General features: G+C 35.2%; 1 protein-coding gene across 1 annotated transcript in view; it reads left to right on the plus strand.

Annotated features, from left to right (window-relative positions):
- Nucleotides 1–21,965, plus strand: part of LOC118199195 (transforming growth factor-beta-induced protein ig-h3-like) — a 117,891-nt gene that overhangs the window by 55,072 nt on the left and 40,854 nt on the right. Inside the window, exon 5 of the mRNA XM_085825072.1 lies at nucleotides 20,039–20,205. Within this exon, the coding sequence (XP_085681198.1) occupies nucleotides 20,039–20,205 (167 nt within the window). The remainder of the gene's footprint in view (nucleotides 1–20,038; nucleotides 20,206–21,965) is intronic.

The following is a 21,965-nucleotide window of genomic DNA, read 5'->3' on the forward strand; positions in this document are numbered from 1 at the left end:
AAGAAATTCTAACCTTAAGTATTAATTTGGTATTTAAGAAATGCAACGTTTGGATCTAAATTAAACTGAATTATTAACTAATTAAACTGAATAACTTATTTAACAATGCATTGGAATGTATAATGTAAACTTAATTTTATTTTGAAGGAACAGATGACACTTAAATAAACTAATCCTATATATAAAAGTAATAATAAGTTACATAAGTAAATCATTTGAAAGCATGACAATTAAGAAATTGAGATTTCACATTTATTCGAAACTTTTTTTTACCTATAATGGCATTACGAATGAATAAGGTGTGAAAATACAGAAAACAGGAAAAGGGGGGAATGTAGCCAACTCATTACCAGACTGCACACAAACCAATCCAAGAAATAATATAGGGGTTTAGAGTTTTTTATTAATTACATAATAATACTAGTAAACATTATATTATAAATTACATTATTAGTGTAAATTACCAAAAAAATATAAATCACTTGTATTATCAATCAAGTCAATGAGCTGTATTATCGAAACATAAAATGAAGATAAAAGTTGATAAGAACTACATAGATTATTTTTAAGCCTTTTAGTTATTTACATTATGTTCAACGTACTTTTATAATATGAAAAAAGAGGAACAACACTCATCTTATGTCATAAAATTAACCACAGCTATTAGAATTTAGAATTTGCCAGAACAAATGTAAGAGTAATGTCGAAAATCAAAATATCAGTTTCTGTTTCTTACGCTAGAAAAGCCTGAATTCATTCGAACGTTTATATAGATCTCAGTATATACAATATCGGATGTTTTAGAATCTTTAAATCCTTTGCGAAGTGTACATGCATTTTAACAAAATTTGTAGTTCTAAATGTAGACTAATGCGACCCTTGTTTTTTTATATAAATGAGACTGTTTTTAAGGTCTAGCATTGATGCTACGAGGGAATAAAACAGCATTATTCAGTGATTCAGCAATACAGAATAATATACTACATATAGACAGTGAGGCCCACCAGCGGCCGAGCGGTCAAGTCGCTGAAACTAGTAGTTCGGTCCGAGGTTCGAATCCCTTGAACGGTCTGGCTGCATGGGTGTTTTCGTGGTTTTCCCCAGGTGTAACGTGTATACGAGCCAGTTTCCCTTAGAAAGTCCTCCACGAAGGCATCCCTCCCCTTAGGCAGATAGCCCTAGTGTGCTTTGCCATAATTAAATACCCACACAAACGCACACACACATAGACAGTGAAGCGTTTACAAAGTTGCTTTTGTGATCAAATGATCTCTAACTAATTTTGGTTTCCCCACTCACCAAATCACTTTGCTACTTTGTTTTTTCTGTTGCATGTTTAACATATCGTATTTAAGCAAGGAGATCACGTGATTTGAAACTTTTAAAAACCAACGTTTCGAATTCTACTGAGGTAGATTATAAGTCATCAGCTGAAATTTAGTTTTCAGCTGATGGATCAACTGAAAGCAGATTTTTAATCTATCATTTTAATGTGTCGACAGAAACTATAATTAATTTATTCTTATACATTTCCCTGGAAGATGTATCACATTTCTAAATGATAAGAGTCGAATTATTTATATATGTTGCGAAATTTTTGTTTTCCAATTTTAAATTCAATGTCTTGAAGATCACACCTTATGCAAATGGATAACTCTACTATGAGTACAAACAATATTAAAAACTCAGTACATTAAATCTTGAAAATTATCTCATGAGAAGTGAGAAATAATGAACTGGACAAGTAGAAGAAACGATGCCACTTCCTGGCACAAGAATAAGCATCTTGTTGCTCCATTCCAAACAGGTAAAAGTTTGAAAGATCCACGTCCAGTCTATAAAGAAGTTCAGGCAGCGTCGTCCATTCCAACTCTCGCATGGGTTGTGTAAGGTTTGGAATTGTAATGGTACAACTTAATCTCAATATTTCATAACTGGAGTACCTTGGTTCAAATGTATGGTTAAGCTTGTTTAGTGGCTCACAATATTGCTGTTTTGGTCACACTTTGCATAAAGTCTACGAAAATCATTCCATTTTATCTCAGACAAAGGACAACTACCTTTCCATGATCTGAAGCTTCGTAGCTTTTTCCCTTGAGGAAAGTCCTGTTGCCGCCATTCTAGTGACTCTTGTGTGCTTTCGGGATGGGATTGTGAAGAAACAATGATTTTTCATCATCAATGATACCAACATGCAAACATTATGGCTTGCCACTTAAATTTTCAGAATCGTTATGCACATCCTTCATCAGGTGAGTCATCCCTTTAGTCAACAACTGAGGAATCTAATAAACATAGAATTTCAGTATCATACGCTGTGAATAATTCTTATAATATTTCCCTTAGCTATTCCAGTGTGTCCCATGAGTTCTGTTGTAATTGAGCATCTACCCTTTTGAATGATGTTGCCTACGTTGTGAATGTTGCTACGTTTTGAATGATGTTGCCATCCTATAATTTATCTATCTATTAGGCTATCTACGTTATCAGGGTTCATGACAATTTTCTATCTACTGGAATGTCCTGTATGCTGACAAGTTTCTGGTACGCTTTATTACGGTCCACCATCATACGGTAAACCATCATATACGTACAGAGGTTTCCTATGAATAACTGCTCCCGAGTTATCTCCAACTTTGAATAGAAATTCAATCATTGATCGCTGAAGAATGCCGACTTCGATTTGATCATCGATTATGACGCGTTTGTAAAAGCGAAGAGCGAGATATTGCAATTATTTGTTCAGTTGAGTTCAATAGTTACAGCACATATAAATTATATCTGTCAGATAAAATTATTTTCCTAAGATCGTGCTACATTTTTTATCTTGCTTTTAAAGTAACTTAGTGTACTTATTTACATCCTCTAACTAAAAGGCTCTCTACGACTTACCGGAACTGAAATTCTTAAAAGTGATATATGCTGAAGTAATCATAATCGATAAAAATGCAAGAAAAAGATTCCAAGTTAAAACCAAGGATTCCAAGTTAAAAACCAAGAATTGTAAGTAAAGTAAACCAAGGATTCCAAGTTAAAAACCAAGAATTGTAAGTAAAGTAAACCAAGGATTCTAAGTTACAGCTGCATGATTTGTTAAGTTTGTTCTAAGTTACAGCTGCATGACTAAAAAAAGTATTCTCAAATTGCAAATCCTTATATCCTTTTCACAAAGTAGGTTTTATAGATCACCTTAAAATTCAGCAATGTTGATTCTGAAAAAAAAGAAAAAAAAATTCCATACTAATTAGTAAGAAATTAGTTATTAAATTAATTTCATACTTCACATTAGGATTATAAGGTATTTCTCCCACGTTCTTAGCATGCGTTCTTAGCATCCGAGGTTCGAGTCCCGGCGACAGCATTGCTAATTTCTTCAGTGTCACGAGCACTTTCTACACTTGATAGGTGGAAAAAATTGCAGGACACTGAATACTTATATATGTGTACAAACGTCTAAATTCCTAATTATTTATAGACATCAGTTTGTGAATTTATGAAAAATATATTAACAATAAAGATAATGTTTAAATAATCCTTAGCATGCAAGCTAACATCTCTCAACCATCACAATTATTAACTGTTTAGTGCTTTATGAAAAATTTCAATCCACGCCAAAAGTACTTGAAGAGTCTGAAACAAAAGCTTTGGTTGGCTAATTAATTGAGTTAACTGGCTGTAAGACTACCTGCCTACTTTAGGAGAAGGAAAATACATCTTACAAAATTCCTTTCGTGATCTGCCCATCAGCGGCCGAGCGGTATAGTCGCTGAACACTGGTAGTTGGGTTCCGAGGTTCGAATCCCGCGAACGGGCTGGCTGCATGGGCGTTTTCGTGGTTTTCCCCATGTGTAACGTGTATACGAGACAGTTTCCCTTAGAAAGTCCTCCAAGAAGGCATCCCTCCCCTTACGCAGATAACCCTCGTGTGCTTTGCCATAATTAAATACACCAACACCTTTCGTGATTATATCATTTCTAACAGTAGAACGGTAAGAAAAGTTTTTGCATTAAGACTTTGAGAGTTCCCATTATATTAATCGTAGCAGAATTACGAATAATATTAGAATTTCAATTTTTAGTAGAATAATCTTGCAATGAAAGCTTCGGCATCTAAAATCGTATGAAAATACATTTAATTTCGGGAAGCTGTGAGAGGATTTTCACTTCAATCTTCGCAGGATGGTGGTGTATTTAATCATGGCAAAGCACACTAGGGTTATCTGCCTAAGGGAAGGGATGCCTTGGTGGAGGACTTTCTACAGGAAACTGTGTCGTATACACGTTACACATGGGGAAAACCACGAAAACGCCCCCCCCGTTCGCGGGATTCGAACTTCGGACCGAACTACCAGTGTTCATCGACTTTACCGCTCGGCTGCTGGTGGGCAATCTTCGCAGGAATACTTAAGAAAACAAAAATAAATTGTTTGCCTTTGCATGGACATTTGGACCCTTCTGTACTAAGAAGGACAAGTAATCTTCATACTCGCTTTTTCGTGCTTTTTTAACACAAGTTTCGCTATTTATTTGAAATAAACGATCTACATTATTGACTTGCTTATTTATGAATCCTTCTATTAATTACTTTAGTTCATTGTTAAACTTACTTCAGAACTTATTTAGAAATCTTAATAATTTTTCAGCTCTCTTTTAAAATGATTTTGTTTCAAGGAATAAAAGAAAATTCAGATATTTATAGACTTTATTTAGCAAATAGTTCCTTAAAAGAAATCTTATGCATTTTTGACTTTTCTGTAAGCAAAGTATTATTCGAAATAACATATTACGATGTAAATTTCCAATCCAATAAAGTGGTTTTCATTGACATTTCATAATGTTTAATATATAGTCAGAAAAGGATAAAAAGCTTTTATTCAATAAGAATAGCGCAAGAATGTATTCTAGCCTTGTAGTAGGTAAAATACTCATTTTATTAGAAGCGACAGCTACTGCACTGGTGGCTGTTTTAAGACTTCATCAAAAATTCGTTAGTTGGAAAAGAAGTATGTTGTTGCTAAGCAACGCCTAATGGATAATATGAGTCAGAGGTAAAATGATTATTTTTTTAACAAGGCTGTCATCAGCAATCTAATAATTTTACCCATGTAACTAAATAAATGAGTATATGAACATTTTGATGATATTATCTAAAACAAAATTAAATACATAAAAAAAGTCTGAAAGCTTTCAGATTTTATATTACGCTTAAAGGGCTTTTTTTTTTTTTTTTCATTTACACACACACACACCTTTCGACAGCATTTTGGCTAATGTCCCTTTGGGTTAAAGATATTTAAAAGTAGTATTATCTTTAGAACGTATCGTTATCGACGTATTATCTTTAGAGTTTCCGATACACAGTCTCGTGCGCTGGAGATAAAAAAGTTTTTTTTCTGTACACTCTCGCCACTGCTTGCTTTCAAATCATTGAGTTTGTTAATAAAAAACGTGTTAAAGTTTTACAAAATATGAAATAGACAGTAAAACAAATTTCAAATTCGGGCTTTCAGGTGCCCATATTCGGGTGGAGGACTGCGTTATTCAAAATTTGATGGCTCTAGGTACCGGTGATTTTAAAAATGCGAGAAACATATATACATTCATACAGATTCTTAATTATTCAACTTTTGCAAATATCATACTGAGAGATAATATTTGGTGGCAACAATCTGAAAAGGTGAAACGGATATTTATAGCGAACTGAAGCAAAATGCCGTTTCGAGACTAATAGCCATTCTCGGCTAACGCCCCTTTAGGATAATAAATAAATAAATATGCAAAAAGAAAGAAAATCTTAAAGCATTTCAGGTTTTAAAGTCGCACTGGTATTATTTAGAGATTCTGGCTTAAAGGTTATTTATAAATATTGTGGACTTCTTGGCAGAAAATGCCGAGAAAATAAGGATGAACGGTAACAAGCGCTAGTAAAATCTAAACAATTAGATTGTGAATAAAGGATTTTTTTTTCATTCTGTGGATGTTGTAGAGACAGAGAGAATGTTTTTTGCTGCTTTGATGAGGTATGAGCCATGAGGACCCACCTAAGGATCGAATGCGCGCTTCAAGTAAGACTTCTTTTTCTGAAAATCTGTGAGAGAATATTAAAATTTATTTCGTTGTAGGTGGTAAACTCTTTGCAGCTTTGTAAACACGGCAGCTTTGTAAAAAGTTGTAAAAGACTTGACCTGTAATAATGTATTACTTATTGTTTGTATAGTCCTTGCAATATACAGTAAGCAGATGGTTAGACAAACGTATTATTTTCTTGAGAGATACTCGTATTTTGTTGGGACGTGAAATTATCTCTCTGAACTCCCCCAGTCAACGAGATGAGAAAAATACCCTATTCGCCTTTTCTTGGAGCGAAGTAGGAAAACATGCGTGACGGCTAATTCTAATTGCTACCTCTTTATAATTGGTTCCGAAAAGGCTGTGGCTGTCTGTGATTGACCAATTAAATTCAAATGAGGCGCGGTTGCGTCAGAACATGGATTTTTAATTAATAATTAGGTCTGGAAATAAATGGCAAAGATTTTGGTCTAAAAAGAGAAGCTTCTTAAGTAAAATTACTTTGAGCTGGATGATGAATTTTATGAAAATGAAGAATGTCCCCTCTCCCCAAAAAAAGAGACAGAGAGAATACGTTTGATAACTATATAAAAGTGTGTAATTGTTTTGATGAAGAAAGAACATTTTATCGAAGATTACTCGGTAAGAAAGAACGGTAAAGGTTCATGCCCTACACTAATGATGTGGGATTTTCCCGGTGTTGTGTTCCTGTTACCGACGTATTATAAAGAGACTGTTCTGAACTGATATTGAGCGTGATGGAGAGGATGTCTCCCCTCTATGAACGATAACAAAGAGTATTAAAATCTATAAGTGACTGAGTTAGGATAGGTTATATTAAATCATTTGCAGCCACCCTCCCCCCTCGATATCTTATTCTTCAGCACTGCATGAGTTAGTTTCAGATTTTAGTTTCCTTAAGTCCGCTCTTGAAAGTACCTTTCACCTTCTCTTAGTTTGTAAATCAGAATTTTTTAAGGCCAATATGCCTTAAGAAGTTTTTGTTAGAAAATTAAGTTAAATACTTTATTTGTATGTTTATTGCGACTTTAATATGTTAATGTGAATTAGGGAATCGTATAAAACATTAATATCTTTGTAGCTAGGATTATGTGTTTATCTAAGATTATGTGTTTTGTTCACCATAGTGCAGGTGAAGAATTGTAAACTGTGTTATGCTAATTGACCTGAGGCTAATTAGCTGCAAGTGTACACTGAAGTGACATAAGTCATGGGATAGAAATATACAAATATACAGATGGCATGTTATCGTGTGGAAAATGTATAAATGCGAAGTGCTTTGGCAGGGCTTTCATTCGTGTTCAAGTTATTCATGTGAAGATGCTTTGACGTGATTATGGCCGCACGACGAGAATTAACAGACTTTGAACGCGGAATGGTAGTTGGAGCTAGACGCATGGGTCATTCCATTTCGGGTATCGTTAGGGAATTCAACATTCCGAGATCCACAGTGTGAAGAGTGTGCCGAGAGTGTCTAATTTCAGGCATAACATCCCACCATGGACAGCGCAGTGGCCGAGCACCTGCACTTAACGACCGAGACCAGCGACGTCTGCGTAGAGATGTCAATGTTCACAAACAAGCAACACTGCGTCAAATAACCGCAGAAATCAATGTGGAACGTATGAGGAACGTGTCCGATAGGACAGTGCGGAGAAATTTGTCTTCCTTGGGCTATGCCAGCAGAAGACCGACTCGAGTGCCTTTACTGACAGCACGACATCGCCTGCAGCGACTCTCGTGGGCTCGTGGGCATATCGGTTGGTCCCTAAACGAATGGAAAACCGTGGCTTGGTCAGATGAGTCACGATTTCAGTTGGTAAGAGCTGATAGTAGGGTTCGAGTGTGGCGCAGACCCCACGAAGCCATGGACCCAAGTTGTCAACAAGGCACTGTTCAAGCTGGTGGTGGCTCCATAATGGTCTGGGCTGTTTTTACATGGCATGGACTCGGTCCTCTGGTGCAACTGAACCGATCATTGACTGGAAATGGATACCTTCAGCTACTTGGAGATCACTTACAGCCATTCATGGACTTCACGTACTCAAATAACGATGGGATTTTTATGGATGACAATGCGCCATGTCACCGGGCCACAATTGTTCGCGATTGGTTAGAAGAACATTCTGGACAATTCCAGCGAATAATCTGGCCACCTAGATCGCCCGACATGAATCCCATCGAACATTTATGGGACATAATCGAGAGGTCAGTTCGTGCCCAAAACCCTGCACCGTCAACACTTTCACAATTATGGACGTCTATAGAGGCAGCATGGCTCAATATTCCTGCAGGGGACTTCCAACGACTTGTTGAGTCCATGCCACGTCGAGTTGCTGCACTTCGCCGGGCAAAAAGAGGACCGACAAAAAATTAGGAGGTATCCCATGACTTTTGTCACTTCAGTGTATATGATCGTGTTAAATTGTTCCCTTGAATGTAGCATTAAATACCGTGGTTACCGATTTTTAGTACTCATCTATTGCACCTTAAAATATTCCTACTAAACATAGCGTTCGATCCTTAGGTGGGCTCATCCTGGCTCGTGTCTCATACAGAGCTCAGAAAACATTCTCTCTCTGTCTCTGCAATATAACTCAGAAAGCGAAAAAGATCTTTTATTCACAATATAATTGTTTAGTTTTGACTAGAGCCAGCATCAGTCTCTACCGTTCATCTCTATTTCCTCGGCATTTACAATTAAGGAATCTCCAATTTTTAGAAATAACCCTGAAGCTGGAATCTCTACAAAATAACGGAAGACTTTTTAATGTTGTCAATTAGCATCGCAAGTTTATGCCGCCATTTAGCATTGCTTTTGCACTCACTCTTGCTAACAGATTTTTTTTTTTTTTTTTTTTTTTTTTTTTGATTTTAGCTTTATTATAAAACATCGCTTTTTTCGCAATGATGCCACATAAAATTCAAAATCCCAAAATATTTAAAAACTGCATATCTTTAGAATTCCAGAGAGAGTGTTAGGGATTTATCAAACGAATTATCATAGATAAGAAAAACATTTATATTGATTTTAATGAGTTCATCTAGTGTCATTTCATAAAACTATATAATACTTCTAATTGGACATTTCATGATTTAAATGCAGTTTTATTTAAATCAATCAGATTAAAAAGTAAAAAGGATATTTTTAAGAACTGCGATTATTGCTTTTGAATCCTGTGGTTTGCTTTTAAGCTATTGGAATTTTAAATTTGGAAGTTAAATATCATAAGTTTTACTGAATGGCAATATGCTGATATACGTGCTCTATATGAAGCACTTTTGCTTTCGAATAGCCGAATTATATTATTCACTTGTCATAATTATGTGTACGTATCTTGAGACAAGATGATGCCTATCAGCGATGATTTGTTTATCGGTAATTACTCGAAAAGGCTTTAATGCTTAGGAAATAATTGTAAATTTACAAGATGAATAAAGGACACAGACTTGATGAAATCAGAATATTAATTTATGTGTAGACATTTTTTACAAACAAATTATGTTCACATATCATTTTGGGTGCTTACCGCTCCTTTTATACAATGAATTACATTTTTAGAATAATGGACAAACCAGAGCGATGAGAATACAAATGTTACCAGCGGTAAACGAAGCAGAGAGTCGCTTTAGCCGCAGTGATATTTATAGGTTTGCTTTTCTTTTCTCAGAGATTGAGTACTATAATTGGATAAGAACTATACGCAATGCAGGAGTTCAAGATGACATAATGAGGATTAGTTTTCAGATATGAAATACTTTAGATCCCAGGAAGGGTACTAAAGTATTTAGAAGATAAGAAAAACATTTATATTGATTTTAATGAGTAATAGCTAAAGTAAATTTTGGATTAAAAGAACTAAATTTAAGCTATTAATTTTGAGTTACGTACTCTACATCTTACATAGATGCATAAAAATTCTTCATAATTTGATTTTTTTTAATAATGCATCGCGATGATATTTGTTGGCAAGAATTTGAAAAGCAATTTTGTCACACAAATTATGCGGACAAAAAGTTAGTTTGTAAACTAATAGCAACTCTGATGCTAAAAATTTGCTATATATTTACAATAATATTTTAAAGTGAAGGAAAGAATTAAAAAAAATTGTACTAAAAGAAAGAGTAAAACGCAGTTTTAGTAATACAATTTTAAATGAATCGTAATAGCCTATTAAACCTATAAAAACATCAACAGAAATACTATTCCTATGTAATGCTTCGTAGCATTACATTAAAAGTATACTCATGTCATTTCTTTGAAATATTCTTAAGCCAAAAAATGTTTTATCATTTATCACTATAGCAATAAACAATAATCTCCCAGCAAGAACATTTCATTTTTACTTTTTAAAACTAATATTTCTTGGGGATTTCGAATTTTCATTAACTCTACCTAGGCATAAAACCGTTTATTTTTATCTTTTAACTAAAAGAACAACCTCACCAGTTATTTCTCTTTAAATTATATTACTATTTCATAATAAAATTTACTTAGGTGAATTTTGATACTACACTTCAACATCTATTTGGTGTAATTCATTTAATATAAAATCTTCCCAGGAAATTCTTTCCGGAAATTTAAATTAAAGCAAGATTTTAAATAGAAATAACTGGAAATTGAAGTGACATCTTGGAATCATTTTTCTGTATCTTTTAACTCAAGATAATCCAAGCCGTAATTAGATATTTGTTCACTTTATAATGGATTTCTCCCTTCTTCCTAGCGTGCCTTGGTGGTGTAGTAGTTCTGCACGCTGGGCCGGTATTCTAGAGGTCCGTGGTTCGATTCGCGGCGAAGGCGTTGTTAATTTTTTACCTTTCCTACTTCCAAAAATACCCGGAACTAAAAGGGTGTTGGATGATGATTCTCCTCACCCAGGATTTGGCGACTGGGTCTCCTAGAAACCCCCAGTCGCCCTTTAAAAAAAGGGGAATATATAAGGTATTTCTCCCACTTTCCTAGCGTGCCTTCGTAGTGTAGTGTTCTGCACGCTGGACCGGTATTCCAGAGGTCCGTGGTTCGATTCCTGGCGAAGGCGGTTGCTAATTTTTCATCTCTTCGGCTTCCAAAAAATACCTAATGTCTCTACAACTTGAAGCAGCAAAGTAAGTAAGCGTCCTTGTGTAAAGTCCAGACTTATACGTATACATTTGTATTTTTATGTTCGTCATCTGCTACTAATCGTAATTCCATAACATTCATCTGTAAATTTTGATCAAAGATTTTGCCTAGAAAAATGATGCAGACGAAGTTTTATAGCTTTAAAATTAAAAACATTAAAAATACTTTTTTATGATGTAAGAAAAATAAAAAAAAAAATCTGAAATGTTTCAGATTTTAAATTACGTCCAAAGGGGCGTTTTTTAACATTTTGTGTGTTACTTTCTTTATTAAATATCATGTTCCTCACACTTAAACCATAAGATCCAGTGCAACAGCAATATCGCAAAATAGTTTTAAAACGAGCATATCTTTAGAATTTCCGATACAGAGACTCACGCGCTGGAGATAAAAATGTTTTTTCTGCACAACGTTGCCATTGCTCGCTTTAAAATCCTTGAGTTTGTTAATCAAAAATTCGTCAAAGTTTTAAAAAAATAGGAAATCGATCATAAAACAAATTTCAAATTTCAAATTTGGTCTTCCACATGCTCATATTCGTTGGAAGATTACGTTATTCAAAATTCGATGACTCTATGTACCGTTCTTTTATCACAATACGAGAAATATACATACATTTAAACAGATTTTTCATTATTTCATTTCTTCAAATATAATGCAGGACTCTAACATTTTGTGGCAACAGTTTGAAAAGTGAACCGACATTTATGAGTCCGACGCAAAATGCCAAAACGAAACTAATAGTCCTTCGGGATTCAAATCCCTTTGGACTAATAATATTGGAATAATATAAACAGGTTATATAATTCACAGAAAAATTTTAAACTTGCTTAGCATTTCTTATAATCTAATTTTTATTGCTCTTAACAAAGCAAAATCATTAGTAAGGTTTTAAGGTTTTTAAAATCTACTTGATATTTAATTCAAGGTCTGCAAACAGAACAGCCAAATTTGAAAGCTTTTATTCACTAAGTGAAGAGTTTACGCAATTTTTTACTGCTATTTCATATTTGATAACTTTTCTTCCACAAGTAGCAATAGTAAATGGAAGCGTTAATAATATTCTTAAATTCAATTTCTAAATTCATGTTCGAATGAATTAGACTGCACTTGTGAATATATTTAAAATTCTAGACACCAACGCTGCTAAGCTCCCAAATTACTGAAACTGTTTAGTTTCTAAAGGTAGATGTTTTTAATGGAATCTCTAACATTTGTAATATTTTGATAGTTAAACTGTCAAATATTAATTTAGAAGTCAAACAACAAAAATAAGCGTTATATTTTCAAATTTTCACAGGACTAGTTTCGGAGGTTTTACCAAACCCTCATCCTCAGTTGTAAAAGCGCATATGAACGAGATAAGATATAATTATCAGATACGATAAGAAATCCTGGACAGGAGATAAGCTGCTGGCGCCATCTGTTGATGAAACCAGAAATAAAACATAATTTCTTTAAAGGCTGAAGGCAAAGTTGGATTGGAATTAGGGTCGTTAACTAGAACAGAAAGATTTTTTTGAATGTGAAATGCCTCTAGAAAATCCAATTCACCACTGGAAGATATTTTTTGAATAATTTTGAGAGCAGAAAAACTGAAAGTGCGATTTTCGGACCAACAATGTTGGGCAACAGAAGACTTCTGTGTTTCCTTTTTTCTAACATATGCCTCATGTTCCTTGACGCGAAATTTTAAGACCCTCTTAGTTTGGCCAATGTAAATTAAACCACGCTGGCAAGGAATCATATAAATACCCCAGGAATTCATATCCGGAATGGGATTCTTGAGTATGGAACTCGGAATTTTATTTATGGGAGAATAAACGACCCGAAAGTTCAATTTCTGCAAAATACGTGCAACTTTATAGCTAACTGATGGAAAGAAGGGAATGACAACAGAAATTTTATAATCTCCTAAAACAAGAGTGTGCCTTTTGGAATGTTGAGACGAGAATTTTTTAACTGCTTGATTAATAATGTTGAGTGAAAAGCCCCTGTCAATAGCTATTGCTATTAAACAATTTAGTTCTTCATCGAGGGATAGTTTGCAGGAGCTAATTTGAAGAGCACGGAAAACATAGGAATAAAATGAAGCTAACTTTTGTTTAGTCGGATGACATGATTTGAAGTGTGGTGGAAGGCAAACCGACGAAGTTTACGGTAAACCGTAGAGCTCAAATTGGATGTGTTACGTGTGACCAGAATGTCGAGAAACGGGAGAGAGTTGCAAGTTCAAAAGTGAACTGAATAGCAGGATTAATGGAATTCATTGTCGAAAGAACGTAATCCAAATTATCTCTATTACCTTCAAACAGGAGCGGAAGGTTAAAGTATCAAACAATTTTGATTCATAATAATGCATGTAGGTATCAGCCAGGATGGGACTGAGGGGGCTTCCTATGGCTAATCCCTTAGTTTGCTTGTAATATGTCAAATGTTTAATTTAATTTAGCTAAATTCAACAGTAATAATTTATCACCATTCAGAAAGTGAAAATCGAGAGATACCTGGTTCTTTATGTTGCCTTTAGTTGTGAGCTTGAAATATCGTGATTTCTTTCACTTCTAAAATGAAAAAATATTTTAACGAAAATTTCTTCTCTTATGAATTGGAATATCTGGTATGCAGACGAGAGTCAACAGCATAAAAGGCAAAAATTGCTTATATTTCCCCCTCATTTTAAGAGAGAATGGAGAAAGAGGGTCAAGAACTAGTCAGCTCTACACGAACGCTATCCCACAATCACCACTCACCATCCTCGCTATGTATGCCGACGACACAGTAATTCTATTAAAAAACGCATCTCTCGGCCCAGTTATGCAATCACTCCAAGATCACGTACATGCATTAGAGTCCTGGCTCATCGCATGGAAGATCAAAATAAATATTGAAATATCTGTTGCAGTACTATTCACCAGGAGGAGAAATTACGATCAAACCTTACGTGTCCTTATGTATGACACACCTATCCCGTGGACTAAGCAGGTCCGTTATCTTGGCGTTACATTTAGATAAGATATTCACATGGTCCGCTCACATAACACAGCTTCTTACTAAGTTCCGGGCACGTAAACTGACACTAACCCCCTTAATTGAACGGAACTCGGTTTTATTTACTGACAATAAAATACTCATTTGTAAGACCCTTTTGCGACTCATCTTCACCTACTCCTGCTCTGTGTGGGGCTATGCATGTAAAACCAGCATTAAAAAGTTGCAAGTTGCACAAAATATTGTATTTCGGCAAGCGGTGATTTTCCGGTGGTTCATTAGGGACTCGGCAATTCACCGTGAGCTCGAAATCCCTGAGATACAGTTTATATTGCTGAACTTGCAGAGAAATTCTTTGCAAACATTCCAGGTGTCAGAAACAGAACAATCCCTGTTCTGAGTTATGACTATGATAGCCACTCAAAAGAAAACGACCGATTGCGGTCTTAAGACATCTCACTGCCTAAGTTACTGTACCTTGTCACACTTTTTTTAAAAAATAACTGTACATATCTGTATCATCGTATTATTCTACTGTTAGTGTGACTAATTGTATTAGATTGTTATGCATAGAGGCATATCTTTACACCTTCTATTAATGTCATATATTTGGTTATGCGCGCACTTACTCTTCAATTTCGGTGGTGTTTCCTTCGGACTCGTTATGTGTACCCCACATCAAAGACTTTACTGTCCTGTGAACTGTTTCTGCTAATTCATTGACACTTGTTAGAATTTCTCATGTGTTCGAAAATCGGCAACATATTACACCGGGCTCGCGATAACACGCGGGAACCCATTTGCGAACGAATCGAGTTTGCCTGAGCCGATGTTTCCAGCCACGTGAATTTGAACGAGACTCTGTCAAATCGATGTGATGACGAACATGGTCACATGGTCCTTCACCACATTTTAGTCCGGCGTCACTAGTTAAAATTTTTGGAGCAAGAAAACTGGGACAACCACTTATGACAATTATGCATCAATTATGGGATTTGAACTACATATATAACTAGTACTATGGTTGTTGTTAACCGGCCACTTCAAGTTCCAGTATGGGTAAAATGCCTGCTTTAGACACCTTCGATCGCAGGCAGATAGTAGGCGCTTGATGCATGGGCCATTCATTTTCCGAAATCGTCAGAGAGCTAGGATATTCATGGTTGACAGTGTCAAGAATATACTGAGAATACACGGATAATGGGAGAAAAACTATCGATAGGGCAAACTGCAAAGGAATAGCCTTGAACAACGTGATGTGAAACGACTCAACTGTTTAAAATAGCCTTGAACGACGTGATGTGAAATGACTCAACTGTCTAAACTAGCCTTGAACGACGTGATGTGAAACGACTCAACTGTTTAAACTAGCCTCGAACGACGTGATGTGAAACGACTCAACTGTTTAAACATAGTGAAGCCACTGAGCTAGTCGTGTAGTCAGTAAACGGATCGTGCAATGCTCGCTTCACCATATGGGCTTCGGAAGCCGTAGACCCACGAGAGTACCATTGCTCAATGCATGCCATCGAGCTTCATTCTTATATCAGATACAGCATCAAGTCGGTTTCTATATTTGGATTATACTGCAGGGTAATGTGAAAACCTGACTCTCCTAAATATGCTCTGGGAATAGGTAGTAATACTACACACCTTCAATGACAGGCCCTCATCCGACTTCGTCTTGGCCACAACTAAGGCCAGAAGTGGTTATGGAGGCACCTAAGGTGAGCCATCTGTGCCTCCTATGGAGAGAAGGACAATTAAAGTCCCTATCACATATGTTTCCGCTACGCGGGACTGAACTTCGAAAGGGACATTTCTAATAGCCCGCACATTTCCAGGAAATCTACGTAGCTAGGTTTCCATTTTCACTTACTAAACAGACTTGAACGCCCAAACAGTAATCGGTTATCGCTCAGATTGGGATCATGTGATCCTTCAGAAGCAGAACTTTCGTCTGATTAGTTGATCTCTACCCGGGAGAAAGCTGCAGACGAAACATTTTTGGCGAAGTTTCAAAATATCCCGCGACATCGTTTCCGTAGCTATGCGGGACTTCGCTTCCAGCGGAGCTGTTTCATCTACAAATCCTCCCGTTTAAACCAATGCCTTCAGAATCTCGTTTCTCAGAAAAGTCCCGTCTACCGAGGACGGTCTCTAGATGTGATAACCTCTTTACAACCGCGCTTTTTCTGGGATTCGAACCCGGGCCCTTTGACATCGCAGTCGGCTTCCCTAATTACCGTCTGGGCGGCTAGGAAGCAATATGTGAGTTGGTCGTTTTCAGATATTCTTCTGACAGGCTTATCCATAATTCGCTTAACGGTAATTCTTTAAACGTTTTGCTTATGCTGGAATCAGTTGTCTTTAATAAATAATTTTAATAAAAATAAATGAATAACTTTGGAATCCACTGCGCTTACATCTGTCTGCTTGGCTGCCATCGTGAATACATTTCGAATGCCTCACTGGCACTATGGGAAATATTGACCATGGGTAAGTAGAATTATCATGTAAATGTTGACATTTTACCGGCAGAAAAGTGATAACAAAATAAGAACGGAAATTTGACTTTTCTGGTATATATTCATTGTAGCGAAAAACTAGAATATTTATTTGTTAAAACAATAGTGGTTTTAATGATAAAAATATTACTTATTAATTGGTAATTGTAAAAATTTTATATTTAGTCACTATCACAAAAAGAAGACAAAATAAAAAAGCAAAAATTGCAAAAAACTGACACTTTTAAAATATTAAACTGACACTGAAACTCTTCTTTACTTCCAACCACAGAATAGGAACAAATATACGAAATGCACTCCGTATATACTACGATAGCGACATAAGACAACTCTGGTGTCGTAATATATTATTAAATTTATTATGCTCTTGATTTAAACAATTTTGTTTCATGTTTACTCTTTCAATTTCTTTTATATACTGTGTTAAATACATGAAAGCAAACAATGTTTCATTGTTCTCTAACCTCAATTTCATAATATTTGCTGAATATTTAGAGACTGTTTGTAGACACAAATCATTATAGGAATATCCATTTACAATTATTAAAACTTGAAAAAAAAAAGCATGTCTGCGATGTTATCGTCATGCGATGATTTGTAGATACTTTATTTTTTACCACGATATTTTCGACGACGATGTTTTTAAACTGCGAAGTTTTTGAACCGCTTTATTTTCGACGACGATGTTTTGTACCACGATGTTTTAAAACTGCGATGTTTTCTCTTTGCGATGTTTCCTCCCACGATGTTTTCTAGCACGACGTTTTCGCTTTGCGTTGTTTTCTCGGCGACGTTTTCGTCCGCGATGTTGTGATCCGTCGAAAGCAGATTGGGAAACTCTGGTCTAGAATATTGATAACTAGATGCTAATATATACAGCGCTATAACTGCAAATGACCAAATTACCACCTTGACAGCGGCTAAAAGCTGCGAGCACCCTGGAATCTCGAAATGTTTTCCTTGCTCTTGTCAATTCTATTGCCATAATCACACAGAAAGCATTCCATATGACAGATTTTGCGTAGCTTTATATAGCATGGATCGGATGATTACAAATATTGCCTTACCCGTAATTCAAAATCAAGCTCTTTTTGGACGTAGCTTTCGTTAACCATCATACTGATATGGCCTCATAAGTCTTCAATAACTAAATGCTAGCAAATTTCGTTACGTTCTACTCATTACTGAATTTACTGGTTTGCCCCCGATTTATCGGTTACAGCCGAAAACATCGCGGCAAAAACGTCGCAGACGAAAACGTCGCGGAGAAAACAACGCAAGGCAAAAACGTCGTGCTACAAAACATCTTCGTCAAAAATAAAGCGGTTCAAAAACTTCGCAGTTTAAAAACACCGTCGTCGAAAATATCGTGGTAAAAAATAAAGTATCTACAAATCATCGCATGACGATAACATCGCAGACATGCTTTTTTCAGACATGCTTTAATAACTGTAAATGGATATTCCCATAATGATTTGTGAGCGCAAGAGGGAAAGAAGAATAATTTTTACTTTCATATTGTTTATTAATTAATAAATTTTTGCTGAGAAAATAAAAAGGAAACTTAAGCATAGAAAATTAAGGCAACTTATAGCACTTAATAGAATTTCAAACCGGCATAGTTAACTAACAAAGGCCATTAATAAATAATTTTTTATAAAGTTTTTACTGGAAATTTTTCATGAAAAGTATAATCTATAAGTCGCATTTAATTTTCTATGCTTCTTACTTTTTCAGCAAAAATTTATTAGTTAATAAAAAAATGTGAAAGTAAAAATTATCCTTCTTTACACCTTGCGCTCACAAATCATTACAGGAATATCCATTTACAATTATTAAAACTTGAAAAAAAAAAGAATGTCTGCGATGTTATCGTCATGCGATGATTTGTAGATACTTTATTTTTTACCACGATATTTTCGACGACGATGTTTTTAAACTGCGAAGTTTTTGAACCGCTTTATTTTTGACGACGATGTTTTGTACCACGATGTTTTAAAACTGCGATGTTTTCTCTTTGCGATGTTTTCTCCCACGATGTTTTGTAGCACGACGTTTTTGCTTTGTGTTGTTTTCTCCGCGACGTTTTCGTCCGCGATGTTTTTGCCGCGATGTTATCGGCGGACACCGAGTTATCGCAGCATGATTTAACAAGGCTGTCATTGATACACCAGCCATTATACATTATACATTATAACAAGATTTATGTCAAAGTTGAAATGGTAACTATTGAACCATTCGACACATCGATCCCATTACTTATCGCATGTACTAGAACATTAATCTACTGAAAAATCTGAAACAGCATTTCTTTTCAAAAATTTTCTGAAAGCTCACTCGCTATTCGAAACCATGTTATGAGTGAGTACGAAAGCAACTTATAGCTCAGCTTCCATAAAGGTCCATTTTATAGAACATGACCGTTATCCTTTTGCCTCAGCGTAAGATTCATCATTCATGGTGTACCTTAAATCATGCTACCTCGTCTATTAACTGTTTACAATAACTTGTTCATTGCAATGTCTTCATACTTTCGATAGTAGAATAGCATTGGTGTAGTGAAACCTGTTGATGCAACATTAATATATCTCAATGTCAAGACATCTGTTTAGAGGCTATAATGAATAATGATAAGAAGCATACCATTTTTGATGGACCAGACACTTATCACGTGATTTAGTTATATGTTAATGTCATTATTTATATTGCAGTTTCTCAGTAAGATTTTGCCGATGAAAACTTTAAATGAGTATTCTAATTTTAATTTTTTGATGTCGTATTTCCTTTATTCTTGTACTAGTATTTCTTTCCGATATGAGAGACTACATCCTGGGAAAAAATTCTTTCTTAACATCCTAATACATTTTCTGGTAAGTAACTAACTTTGTGTTATTCTGCGCTCTGACCGTAACATCCAGGACAACATAACGATTAGTAAGTCGAACGTTTACGTTATACAAATAACACAAGAGATTATTATCTTCTTGCTTTTCTGATTTAATCCGAATACTGTGTCCACATGGCTCGAAGGAATATGCATTCAGGTCAAAATACATTCATACCATTCTATATACATCGAAAGTTTTTCTTAAATCGAATGTTTTTCTTTGTTTTGTAGAATCTGTGATTAAATATGTATCAAAGAAATAGAGAATCGTATGTGTACTTAATAACATTATAAACGGAAGAGAATTTAAAAGTGAAGTTATGTGAAATTTTGCCACTTTTTCTCTTGCCAGCTGGAACGTATTATATGAGTTATGAAATTTATTGTACATTTTCCACGCCTAATTTTTTATTTCAGTTGATTTAAAAGACTTACTTCCCGCGCTTAGAAGTATGGGAGCATCGAGAATGGTGGCCATTGCACAGAAAGTTGGCTTAACCGAGACCTTGCACAGCAATAACTATACAATACTTTGTCCTCTCAACTCAGCTTTGGAATCCTTTGATGTAAAATACAAGCGAAAAGTAAGTCCTCTTACAGTGCTTGTTTTTAGTAGATCAAGAAGTTAAATAAAGTGGTTCAGAATTTAATTCAATAAAACATATACAGTCTTTACTCGAGTCTAAATCAGAACAGTTCATAACGAAGTCGGTTGTATGATTTAATTAATCGATTAGAAATTTCCTCCTCATTATTGCATAAGTAATTCAGCGAAAAAAAGAACTTCTAAGAAGAATCTGTACGAAAATATGCGATACGAAACACAATAAAATTACTTTGAGATGTGAAAGAAAGCACTCGTGCGAAGTTTTAAATAACAAAATAACTGCTGTTCTGCGATAACGCATATCTTAAGCACAACAAATGAATAAAAGAAAAACTTTCGCCGACACGCGAATTTAAGAGGTCAGCCATCTTAATGTTTTTAATATTTTACTGCTTATCGGTCAGCAAGTTAGTAATTTTTGACCTCTTGTAAGAAAATAGAGATTAGAAGGTATTCGTTTGCATAAAAAATTTGACAGCAAAGTTTTCACTAAGTAGCTACCGTGTCACTCATTTGAAACTATAACTATGAAAATTACAAATTTTGCATCGAAAATTTAAAGGCTCAGAAAATTGCATTATATCTAAAACAGAATTTAAAGCATTAAATTTCTCAAACTGGTCAGCTTTTCTTTGCTTCTTTTACCTTCCCTGGGTAATACTCGTATTATTTTTAGTGAGCAATGATCCCAACATCTTGCTTTCTTTTCGCCATCGACAGAATTGCCGGCCCACTGGGTTAGGTCAACACACCCTAGACTTAAGTAAACCTCATATATGTAAGGAGATAGGTGCTCTTCAGCCTGTTGGATCCCGTCGATAGAATGTAAAGAAATATAAGGACCAGAACATGGAAAGAAAGTGCATGGTAGGGACTAAGGGTAAACTGCATGGCAGCATGGTAGAGACTAAGGGTAAACTGCATGGCAGTATGGTGGCGATTGGAAAGACTAAGAGGAAAATGCTTATGACCATTTATCTTGAGCACTGCAAAGTTGCTGTTGCTTACAAGGAGCTACTACCATTTTCAGGTACAATGTTCTCGTATTCTCAATGCGTACTAACAGTTATACAATGAAATTTAAAAACAAATTGATGCTGTAGATGTTATGTTACCAAGAGTTTTTGCAGATTTGTAATATGTTACGTACTTCTGCTAATTCAATACTCATTTTAGTCATTTTTGACTATTATAGTATATGTTAAGCATACAAATATAAGGACAGGGTATAGATACAGGTACAGATGTAAAGATGAAATATGTACAAATACTTGTACCGTACAAATCATAGGAGGTAATGGTAGCGCACCTATTAGGTGCCTCCATAGTAAAGTGACTACCTCTTCTGGCGTTAGTAGCAGACAATGCCTACAATGTTTAGTACCCGCCATTGGTTAGAAAGAAATTCTAACATCCCAATATCCTATCAATAATCTACATATTATCACTAGCGGATTTTTTAAGCTCCTACATATATGGATTTTCCAGGCTGTTCTTCAATATTTCGATTCATTCTTAGATGCTTTGTGCTAAAAGGAAAAATGCATATTTTGAAACTGCATGTAAAAGAATTTTTTTTTCAAAATTCATCTCTCAAGTAAAATGTTCGATTTCATTTTTCTTGAAACATTGTTTTTACTGAGTTATGGTTCGGAGACGATGCTAAAAATATCCAGAAAGATATATTTTGTCACTATTTCTGTTTGATGTGATTTGAGAACAAATGTACTGATAATA

Source organism: Stegodyphus dumicola, chromosome 10, assembly GCF_044657685.1.
Source record: "Stegodyphus dumicola isolate Sdum_Otavi_A_Nest chromosome 10, ASM4465768v1".
Classification (NCBI taxonomy): Eukaryota; Metazoa; Arthropoda; class Arachnida; order Araneae; family Eresidae; genus Stegodyphus; species Stegodyphus dumicola.